Source organism: Ovis aries, chromosome 10, assembly GCF_016772045.2.
Source record: "Ovis aries strain OAR_USU_Benz2616 breed Rambouillet chromosome 10, ARS-UI_Ramb_v3.0, whole genome shotgun sequence".
Classification (NCBI taxonomy): domain Eukaryota; kingdom Metazoa; phylum Chordata; class Mammalia; order Artiodactyla; family Bovidae; genus Ovis; species Ovis aries.
In genome coordinates, this window is record NC_056063.1 from 2,807,677 (window position 1) to 2,819,861 (window position 12,185).

The window sequence follows — 12,185 nt, forward strand, 5'->3', positions numbered from 1 at the left end:
ACAAACAAGAGTGGCTGCTGTTGTCCTCGGTGTTCATATTATTCACAAGGTAGGGTCTTCTAGAATGTTTGCGGAGTGATTACAGACCCTCATAATTTTTTCATTTTCTTGGTGTTCAGCATTGTCTACAACATCTAAAGGGTAAGTGCCATCTTGATAATGTAATTAGAGTACAGGAACACATATAATGAGAAACAGTTCCAAATCTGACACTATTCTTAAGATAAAAGTTTCATTATTTGGAGTATAAGGGGTTGTAGTTCTTTGTATTCTGAAAATTACCAAGAAGATGCTTAGTTTTAATTTTGGGTATTTTCTTCCTTGTGACTAAAACAATGAAATGTTCTTTAAATGTCATCCAAATATGTGCTAATACCTTAAAAATATTCCAAAACCTTGCATTGTAGCTACAAAGGCGTTCTATCGCAGCTGACAACCAGGCCATGATTTATTACAGGATCTCCTTTTAACATTATTTTGTTTGGAATGAACAGAGCAGTTGAAGAAACTCCATCCATCTTTTTGTTTATTTGACATCTACAGCACATTAAATGTACCTTTAGGAAGCAATATATAAACAAGAAATCCTCCTTAAAGTAATGATTACTCATCAGTAAGATAATTTCTTGACAGTGATACCAAAGGAATCCTGTCAAGCAATGTTAGTGACAATTTAAATAAAGCATATTTCTTAAACTTAAGAATAACATTTTAAAGCAAATATTTTAGCTTTATTTTCCTTCCGAGGGAAAGACTATGTTCAAGTTGTATTTTTCTCTTTAACAAAATTAGCATCATCTCTCAAGCTTTCCTTGTTCTAGCTCAATTGCTGATTATGTATGATGGATAATTAGTAGAAATAGAGTGTGCCCTTTTTGTTTTTAATGTTTATCAAAAGGTAAAAGAAAATTGATTAGTAAGTGAAGACTGTGATAAATGTATTCTGTGGTGCTTTCATACGTTTCCACGTGCTCTCTTGAAGGATATTTTTGCTTTTTGATTTCTTTTTTTTTTCTTTAAGTGATTTGGGGGAAGGAAGGAAGGGAATAGAGTAATTGAGACAGTAAGAATACCTTCTCAGCATTGTGGAGCTTTTCCTGAGAATGTTAGGACCTGAATGAAGAATCTCTGTCCTGGAATTTAGAGCAACTAGTAGTTTAAGTTCATGCATTAGTTACAAAGTGTCACTCTCTGTGTTTCTTAACTTCTTACCTTTTATTAGATATATTTTCAAATCTATTTTGGAATTTGAGCTTTTTTTAAAAAGTCTCTTAATTGTTAAATATAGATTTTGGAGTAATGGGAGACTCATTTATTATTCAGTGAGTATATTTTCAAATGATTCATGGTGACCTGTATGTGAGTTGCTAACCTGCTGATGTCAACAATACAACCAGGATAGAACCCTCCTCCCTCAGTTAGTGTGTTGTCTTTATGATTGTCTCTAAATATTTGAATCTCTGTTTAACATTTATTATCATCATTAACATTTATTAAATTTGTAGATGCCATAACCTATAGTATGTACCAGAATTCTAATTCTGAAATCTTATCATTCTGTGGAAAGATGAAAATAATCCGGTTGCTTATTGTTGGATCATAGACATTTCTTGATATATTTCAGCCCTCAAAATAGCTGGCCATTTAGTCGTATCACAGATAGAGCTAGAAAGCTCTTTGCAGGTGCTTGTTTTAATCAGCATTCCACACAGACCATGTGTCTGGATTCACATGAATGGAGCATGAGGCAGGCAGTACACTGGTGATAGTCAAGAGCTGGGAGTTCACAGAAAGTAGTGCTCTCCTGCCATTGCTGTAAAGAGGGGCGTAGGGAAATAGAAGAATTCAGTACTGTTGTTGTTGTTCAGTTGCTAAGTTGTGTTCGACCCTTTGTGACCCCATCACATGCCAGGCTTCTCTGTCCATCGCTATCTCCCTGAGTATGCTCAAACTCTTGTCCATCAAGTTGGTGGTGCCATCCAACCACCTCATCCTCTGTTGTCCCCTTCTCCTCCTGCCTTCAATCTTTCCCAGCATCATGGTCTTTTCCAATGAGTTAGCTCTTCACACCAGGTGGCCAGAGTGTTGGAGCTTCAGCTTCAGCATCAGTCCTTCCGATGAATATTCAGGACGGATTTCCTATAGGACTGACTATTTTAATCTCCTTGCTGTCCAAGGGATCTCAAGAGTCTTCTCCAACACACAGTTTAAAAGCATCAATTTTTTGGCACCCAGCTTTGTTTATGGTCTAACTCTCACATCTGTACATGACTACTGGAAAAACCATAGCTTTGACTATACGGACCTTTGTTAGCAAAGGTATTAAAAATGTCTTTGCTTTTTAATACTCTGTCTAGGATTGTCATAGCTATTCTTCCAAGGAGCAGGCGTCTTTTAATTTCATGGCTGCAATCACTGTCCGCATTTAATTTCAATTCCAAGAAAATGAAATCTGACACCGTTTCCACATTTTTCCCATCTGTTTGCCATGAAGTAATAGAACCAGATGCCATAATCTTATTTTTTTGAATATTCAGTTTTAAGTAAGCATTTTCACCTTCATTCTCCTGGCAAACATGATTCCAACATGTGATTCATCCAGCCCAGCCATTCACATGATGTAGTCTCTGTAGAAGTTAAACAAGCAGGGTGACATACAGCCTTGACTTAATCCTTTTCCAATTTTAAACCAGTCCATTGTTCCATGTCTGGTTCTAACAGTTGCTTCTTGTTCTGCATACAGGATCCTCAGGAGGCAGGTAAGGTGGTCTAGTATTCCCATTTCTTAAGCATATTCTACGGTTGTGATCCACACAGTCAAAGGCTTTAGCATAGTCGATGAAGCAGTAGTAGATTTTTTTTGTATTTCCTTCCTTTTTCGATGATCCAGCATATGTTGGTACTCTGATCTCTGATTCCTCTGCCTTTTTTAAATCCAGCTTGTACATCGGGAAGTTGTCCGTTCATGTCTTCTGAAGCCTAGCTTGAAGTATTTTGAACATAATCTTGCTGGCATGAAATGAGTGCAATTGCATGGTAGTTTGAGCATTCTTTGGCATTGCCTTTCTTTGGGATTGGAATGAAAACTGACCTTTTCCTGTCTTGTGGCCACTGCTGAGTTTTCAAAATTTGCTGGCATAACAAGCGCATCACTTTCACAGCATCATCTTTTAAGGTTTGCAATAGCTCAACTGAAATCCCATCACCTCCACTAGCTTTTGTTTGTAATAACTTCCTAAGGCCCACTTGAGTTCACACTCCAGGATGTCTGATCCAGGTGAGTGACCACATCACTGTGGTTAACTGGGTCATTAAGAGCTGTTTTGTACAGTTCTTCTCTGTTTTCTTGCCACCTTTTCTAATCTCCCCTGCTTCTGTTAGGTCCTTGCCATTTTTTGTCCTTTATTGTGCCTGTCTTTGTATAAAATGTTCCCTTAGTATCTCTCATTTCCTTAAAGAGATCTCTAGTTTTTCCCATTCTTTTGTTACTGTCTATTTCTTTGCACTCTTCACTTAAGAAGGTTTTCTTATCTGTCCTTGCTGTTCTCTGGAAATCTGCATTCAGATGGTTATATCTTTTTCTTTCTTTCTTTCCTTTTCACTTCTCTTCTTTTCTCAGTCATTTGTAAGGCCTCTTTGCCTTCTTCTATTTCTTTTTCTTGGGGATGGTTTTGGTCATCACCTCCTGTACAATGCTAGGAACCTCCATCCGTAGTTCTTCAGGCACTCTCTAACAGATCTAATCCCTTGAATCTATTTGTCACTTCCACTGTGTAGTCATAAGGGATTTGATTTAGGTCATACCTAAATGGTTCAGTGGTTTTCCCCACTTTCTTCAATTTAAGCCTGAATTTGGCAATAAGGAGTTCATGATCTGAGCCACAGTCAGCTCCCAGTCTTGTTTCTGCTGACTGTATAGAGGTTCTCCATCTTTGACTGCAAAGAATATAATCAGTCTGATTTCGGTGTTGACCATCTGGTGATGTTCATGTGTAGACATCTTGTGTTGTTGGAAGAGGGTGTTTGCTATGACCAGTGCATTCTCTTGGCAAAACTGTTAGCTTTTGCCCTGCTTCATTCTGCATTCCAAGGCCAAATTTGCCTGTTACTCCAGGTGTTTCTTGACTTCCTACGTTTGCATTCCCATCCCCTAGAGTCCCTTGGACTGCAAGGAGATCCAACCAGTCCATTCTGAAGGAGATCAGCCCTGGGATTTCTTTGGAAGGAATGAGGCTAAAGCTGAAACTCCAGTACTTTGGCCACCTCATGCGAAGAGTTGACTCATTGGAGAAGACTTTGATGCTGGGAGGGATTGGGGGCAGGAGGAGAAGGGGACGACCGAGGATGAGATGGCTGGATGGCATCACTGACTCGATGGACGCGACTCTGAGTGAACTCCGGGAGTTGGTGATGGACAGGGAGGCCTGGCGTGCTGTGATTCATGGGGTCGCAAAGAGTCGGACACAGCTGAGCGACTGAACTGAACTGAATGAGGATAAAGACACTTGTTTTTCTGTGTTAATTCTAGGAGGTCTTTAGGTCATCATAGAATCATTCAGCTTTAGCTTCTTCAGCTTTAAAGGTTGGGAAGAAACTTGATTTACTGTGATACTTAATGGTTTGTCTTGGAACCAAACTGAGGTCATCTAGTCATTTTTGAGATTGCACCCAAGTACTGCATTTTGGACTTGTTTTTTTGGCTGTGAGGGCTGCTCCATTTCTTCTAAGGGATTATTGCCCACAGTTGTTGATGTAATGATCATCTGATTTAAATTCTTCCATTCCTGTCCATTTTAGTTCACTGATTCCTAAAATATCAGTGTTCACTCTTGCCATCTGTTTCACGACATCCAATTTACCTTGTTTCATGGACCTAACTTTCCAGGGTCCTGTGCACTGTTGTTCTTAACAGCATCAGACCTTAGTTTTACCACCAGATACAACCCCAGTAGGGTGTCATTTCCACTTGGGCTCAATCTCTTCATTCTTTTATAGGTATTTATCCACTCCAAAGAATACTGGGCACCTATCGACCTCGGGAGTTCATCTGTCAGTGTCCTATGTTTTTGCCTTTTCATACTGTTCATGGGGTTCTCCATTTTCCATGGTTTTCCATTCTCTTCTCCAGTGGACCACGTTTTATCAGAACGCTCCATCAGAACCTTCCACTTCTCCAGTGAACCAAAAACAAAAAGAAATGATAGTTGTTTATGCTGACTCTTTGTTGTGCTGGGGAAAACTGTTGTTATTTGTGAGAGTTTGATACTTTTACTCTAGCCTTATCCATTAAAACTAATATTATGTATGAAATTGTAGAGGTGAAAGGTAACTTTTATAAATTATATTAATATTCTCAGTTTATAAGAAAGTTGAGACTGAAAGATTCTGACTCAAGCATGTAAAAATAACTTCTGAACTGAGATTGCAAATAGGTTTCTTTGTATTTTTTAAGACAGATTTTACAATATCTATTAACTCTTATATCCACTATAATGTATATTTAATATTTTTGAAGTGGAAGATAAATTTAGAATTTCCTTTTCCTTTCCAGTTCGATATTCTCATTTTGAGGTCTAATATCTTGTGTGCATCTGATTTCTAATATCTTGCCCAAGGCAACGTAACTAGTTAAAGGCCAGTTTTAGTGTTATCTTTTAGCAGGTCATTCACACGTTAGTGGCCATCGGTCTGGTTAGTGATCAGAGTCAGTTTTTGAGGAACAGTATTTCAAAACAGGTGGATGTTGTCTTTTATATGCCTTTTAAAAGGCATCATGTAGTAGACTCTGTTCGTATCCGTTAGTTTTTTAAATGCCAGGAACCATTCTTTTGGTTTGCACGTTTGGCTTGCAGAGGCCTGTGTAGCGTTTGAACCTATCGTAGGAGTAATCATGCGGAAACCGTGTGAAGGTCACATCTGTGTTTGAGTAGCTCTGTATTTCCAGGGACACGATAGGTTTTGCATCAGTACATTGTGTACGTTTGTGTTTGTGATGTCCCAGAATATCTGTTTCTGCCACAATTGGATAGTAACGCTCATTTGATATTTTTCTGATAGTGATATAATATTTATTGACATAGAGTTTGAAAAAATACATATGGATATATGTATATATCTGTGTGTGTATGTATACTTATATACGTATATTATTGTTGTTCAGTCACTCCATTGTGTTCAGCTCTTTGAGACCCTGTGGACTACAGCACACCTGCCTTCCCTGTCCTTCACTCTCTCCTGGAATTTGCTCAAACTCATGTCCATCGGGGGCTTCCCTGGGCACTCAGATTGTAACGAATCCTCCTCCAGTGCAGGAGACTCGGGTTCAATCCTGGATTGGGAAGATCCCCTGGAGAAGGGAATGGCAAGCTGTTTCAGTGTTCTTGCCTGGAGAATTCCATGGACAGAGGAGCCTGGTGGGCTATAGTCCATGGGGTCACAAAGAATTTCACACAACTAAGTGACTAACACTTTCACTTTCATGTCCGTTGAGACAATGATGCCACCCAATGCCAGGCTTCCCTGCCCATCACCAACTCCCAGAGTTTGCTCAAGCTCATGTTATCGAGTCAGTGATGCCATCCATCCATCTTATCCTCTGTTGTCCCCTTCTCCTCCCGCCTTCAACCTTTACCAGCATCAGGGTCTTTTCTAGTGAGTCAGCTCTTCGCATCAGGTGGCCAAAGTACTGGAGTTTCAGCTTCAGCATCAGTCCTTCCAGTGAATATTGAGGACTGATTTCCTTTAGGGCTGACTGGTTTGGTCTCCTTGCAGTCCAAGGGACTCTCAAGACAATACCACAGTTCAAAAGCATCAATTCTTCGGTGCTCAGCTTTCTTTATAGTCCAACTCTCACATCCATACATGACTACTGGAAAAACCATAGATTTAATATATATTAAAGTAGGAAATTATTGAAAGGGACGCAAGTAAGTAGGACTGTGCAGTTACATATAGCAGGAATCTCACCAGCTCTGAATTAAATCCTGATTTTTTTCCTGCCATGTATTTATCTGATCTCGTTCATTACTCGTTCATAGGGAACACTACCAGGTTGTGTATTTGCTTCTTTACTCTCGGTACCCCGTGCCCTCACCACTGACAAAACCCAAGCTGACCGCTGTTTATACCTGGTTTGTAGCCTGGTCCCTTTGGTGTAGGGTCAATCCATCCTGGTCGTCTCTTCGAGTCCCTGTTCTCCTTTCTTTTAGTTTATATACTTATTTGTGTTTCTTTAGCTTTGGAGACCAAGAGCTCACAAACTGGTACTCCTAGAATAGTTCAGTCCTGTAAATTCTAACTAAGTATTCTCTACAGTTTATCACCCTCAAGGGATAAAAAGTTGGTTCTTAGGGAGCAAAATTGTCTTTCCTGTCTTACATTCTTTTTGTGTAAAGCCTAGATGTCCATGGAGTACAGAAGCAGATATACAGTGTATGTATAATTTTTAAATTTCATATTTACAAATGATTAGGAAAAACATGCCCGAAAATCTTAGTCAGCTATAATGAAAAATAGGTTAAGAAATGAAATATAATGAAAGATTGTGCTACACTTACATACATCTCCATCATTTCCGAACGTCTGCACTTAGATGTTACTCAGAAGCTTCAAGCTCCCTTGTCCCAAACCGAAGCAGTCCTTTCCCTCTGCCCTGCCCAGGCCTTTCTCCTCGCCCTCCCTGTTCAGCTTCGGTGAATGGCCTCACGTGCGGGTCCGTGCCCACCTTGTCCCCTTATCTCATGCCAAAGGCGTTACCGCAGTGCAGTCTGTTTTCTTTCACTGCCTGGATTATTACTGCAGCTTTAAAAATCATTCTTCGTGCTCTGTGCTTACCCTTGCTCTAATCTTTTATCCACATTGTGCTAGAAGGATCTTTCTAAAATGTACGCCTGATTATCTCTCATCTACTTAAAAACCTCCCAGGTCTTAGGGATCAGAATTCTTTATCCACAGAATGGTCTGCCTTTCTTAATTTTCTGGCTTTTTCCTTCTCAGACTTCTTTCTACTCTCTCTACTTCCGTCTCCTCCCAACATACACTTTAATTCTGGAGTTAGTTAGACTTCTCTCAAGTGCCGCTTTCTTCCTCATCTTCCGTCTTATTCAAATGCTCTGATACTGTGCCTTTGAGGTTTTGGCTTTGCTTCTGTGCCTCATGCCACTAACTGTCTGCTGCTGTTCAGTTTAGGTACCCTGTCATCCTAGGCGCACTGTGTGATTATTTTTACCATACTCTTCATCACATAGGAAGAAATATATATTTTCCTTTTTTTTACACTAAACGGCTTCCTGAGGAATGACTTGTTTGTTGTTCCATCTCCAACTCCTGTAGTATCTAGCAGGCATTCTATAAATATGTGCCAAATGAAAAGATGAACAAGTGTGTGAGGCTGCCCTAAGTGCTAATATTATATAGATTGTTAGGTTGTCCTGTTTTCCTGAGCATTTTACCATATATTTTCCCCCGATGAAATATTGCATACTAGATTGAATTAAGCTTGTTCCTTCTTTACGGGAGATATTAATGATTTAGACCAAAGAACAATATATGATAAGTAGCTTTTCAAGTGTTTAAACATTGGCTTTCAAAAACAGCATTAACTAGTTTTAGAACTGATTTATTTCTTATCTATAAAAAAACAGGATTAACATTATTTAAATAAAAAGACTATCAAAATATTTTTGATTCTCTATATTTTTTTCTCCCTCTCATTCTGTTTAGCTAAAGGACACAAAATCAGCAGATCAGAAAACAACACTTCTTCATTTTCTTGTGGAAATATGTGAAGAAAAGCATCCTGATATCCTGAATTTTGTGGATGATTTGGGACATTTGGACAAAGCTAGCAAAGGTTTGTGCTTTTATAGAAAATATTTTCATATTCTGGGTCTTAAGTTGGTATAGAAAATAATGCCTTTGATTTGAACATACTTGCCTCTGTCACAATGTTTTCATACTGAATGCATCATTTTAAAATTAGAAAGTTACAGGACATTTACTTTATAAATTGTCATTTCTGCAGCTGTGAGTTTAGTTTGCTTGGGTAATGAGACCCTCTGTTCAGAAGCTGGGAGCTCGTGAACACTTGCAGCCCAGCTCTGCTGCGCCCTGCCCTGTGGCCTGCATGGGTGTCACTCCTAGACACCTGGGATGAGTGTGAATCTGAGCCAAGCACCTGTAGGCAGCGTCCCCTTGGCCTGAATTCTGAATCTCCATCTGAGTATGCTTCCTTTGCTCCTGCAGGTACCAAGCTGCCAGAGATTCCAGTCACTCCTCCCTAAAGCCCCAGGTTCTAACCTCCTTATCCCCACTGTGGATTTATGTCTGGTTATAGAAAGGTTCAGAGAAAGAATAGGCCTTATTGATATTTCTATTTGCCTTGAATATGACTTAGGCAATTTTTTGATCATCTGAAGAATCTAGGTTGTATATCAAATCGGTTCTGTGGGAAAAAACTTGACTCCAAAACTGAATTTATGAGTGCACATGTGTATGAATATATACAAATGTATGGATATATAGTTTGGATGGTACTTCATTTGGACCGGGAGAATATCTGTATTCTTTATGTGTAGGCCACTGGTTATTTATCAACTTAAAGAAGAATACTTTTTTCCTGCATTATAGTGAATATTTCTTTTAAAAATCACTTGTTTCATTTTATACTCCTATGAAACTATTTCTTCTATAAAGTGGGGTTTGTAGCACTTATTTTGCAGAGAGGCATGTGACTGCATGAGAAATTCTTTCACATGTTTTCCTGAGATATATATTTCTTTCAAGTATATATCTTGTACAGCTGTTGCAGAAAAAAACAGTTGGAAACAATTAATCTGTTTTTTTAAGACATACCTCTTGTAGTCTAATGTTCTAATGACATTGGATTATTCCTTAGTTTGCACTTGTGCTTCCATAAAATGTTCTTGGCATAAGAAGATAATGTCTGTATGTCTAAGTGTAAATGTTTTAAGGGAATTTAAGAAGGGAAAATACTCCAAATAATTTTCTCATAATAATCAATGTGAGATTGAGCAAAAGGGCACAAAGAAGAAAAGAAAAAACATTAAAATTGACTCACTGATACTCAAAATAGCTTTTCAGTGATTAAGTTCATTAATTCAAGGATGATAATATTCTTAAAAAGAATTTTCTGAAATTTTGGAATAAAATTTGAGTATACAGGATGAAAAAGAATTGAAAGTGGGTTTTCTTGATGAACGTTAAGCTTGATAAGTAACAGAGGAAAAAGTGTTACCAAGTGCCTTGAAGTATGGAGGAATTTCTTTTTCTGTGGAAAAGATGGTTGAGTAGTTATTATAACAGCTTATACCAGCATTAGGTCTTTAAAAAGAATTAAATCAGTGTGGGCCTTTTCTGATAATAACAGCTTGGATTTCTGATCACTTCACCATCTTTTCTACTAGTTCTAAAACTGAACAGTCAGCTGAAATATGCTTCTCTTTCAGATCTCCTTTTTTGAAAATAAAGTTTTTACTTATATCTTTATTGGGGTTGTTCTGGGTCTCCTTCGCTGCGCCTAGGCTTTCTCTAGTTGTGGCAGGCTGGGACTGCTCCTGGTCTCAGTGTGCGGGCCTCTCCCTGAGGTGCCTTCTCGTGATGTGGAACACAGGCTCTAGGTGTGCAGGCTGCATTGCCCCTGAGGCACGTGGAACTTTCCCAGAACAGATTCGAGCCTGTGTCCCCTGCATTGACAGGCTGATACTTATCCACTGTGCCACTGTGTGAGTTCTCAGATGTATTTTTTACAGTAAACTTATTTTCTAACAGTTTTTGCCATGAATTAAGCTTTCAAAATATCATTTATCTAGTTTGACTTATTTGACTGTGGTAAAAATCCAGTATAAATATTATATTTTGCTTTTGAAAAATGTTTAACTTTCATAAGGGCTTGCTTGCAGAGTTGTAACTTGGTAATGAGATTCTTCTGCTTTCTCTTTCGGTGTTTCTGTGGGGGCATTTTGGCCCTTGGAGGATTTAGTTTCCATCTGTTAAAGTAGAGGCATGCATATGTGTATGGGTCAGCAGATACCGTGAACGAGTTTCATGGGGAGCAGCCGACTTCATATTTGAAATAGAAAAGCCATCACTGAGAAAATTTTTTTATAGTGTAGGTGATTGTTGTGCCTAATTTCTTTTTGTGATTGTATTACCTTATTAATGGATGATATTTTAGAGGAACAAATATAATGTTTTAGATGAAATGAGTCTATGTTTTTTTTTGAAAGTTTTCATGCTCTTGTATTTTATATCATCATTTGAAAGTTTCCAGATTTGAAGTCTCCTCAATGAGCTATCACATGAATTAAAAAGTATCTTTGTTTTTGAGACACAACAAATCCTGGCCATTAGGTACTCCTGGATCAGCAGGGAGAACTTTCATTACAACTAATGAGCTTACCCGTATGACAATTTTCAAGAATCTACTTCATTAGGGCTGCTTCTCTGCTAAAAGATAATGGCTTACAGCTTTTCTGTTGTATTTCAGTGAAAATATTTTGGGTCATTATTGTATTTCTGTATACCATTGTAATATTTCTTTCCTTTATGGATTTCTAAGGGTTGGATACATTTTCCCCTGGTCTAAACAGTTGAAATTAATGAACTCTAATCCATGATGGTGTTACTGATTATTTCACAATAATTTCATCATTAAATTGGAATGATATTTTACTAATGATTAGAAAATATGACCAAACTTTGGGGATTTTGAAATGTATTAAAATAATACCAAGGTAAATTTACAATTTCACCTTGTTGAACCCATGTCCTTTTAGGGTATTATAGCTCTTCCCTGGTGGCTCAGGTGGTAAAGAATCTGCCTGCAATGCAGGAGACCTGGGTTTGATCCCTGGGTAGGAAGATCCTCTGGAGAAGGGAATGACAACCCACTCTAATACCAACTGGAGCATTCCATGGACAGAGGAGCCTGGCGGGCTACAGTCCCTGGGGTCATAGAGTCAGACATGACTGAGCAGCTAACACTACTGTTATTACTACTATTGCTAATACAGGTCTTCCAGATATTTCCATTCTTCCCTAGATAGTTAACCCGGAATTCTCGAGATGCTAATGTATTTTGGAACTCACTTATTCATTCGACAAGCACGTGCTGTGTGACTACTGTGTCAGGAACTGTGGACTATCTTGCTTCTGGTCCAAGGTGT

The 12,185-nt window shown here is 38.5% G+C and overlaps 1 protein-coding gene across 4 annotated transcripts in view; it reads left to right on the top strand.

The window, feature by feature from the left end:
• The window catches only part of DIAPH3 (diaphanous related formin 3), a 571,588-nt gene that overhangs the window by 317,771 nt on the left and 241,632 nt on the right, over nt 1-12,185 (top strand). For all 4 annotated transcript variants that reach the window (XM_060394025.1, XM_060394029.1, XM_060394026.1 and 1 more), the window contains one exon: nt 8,722-8,851. In XM_060394025.1, coding sequence (XP_060250008.1) covers nt 8,722-8,851 — 130 coding nt within the window. The remainder of the gene's footprint in view (nt 1-8,721; nt 8,852-12,185) is intronic.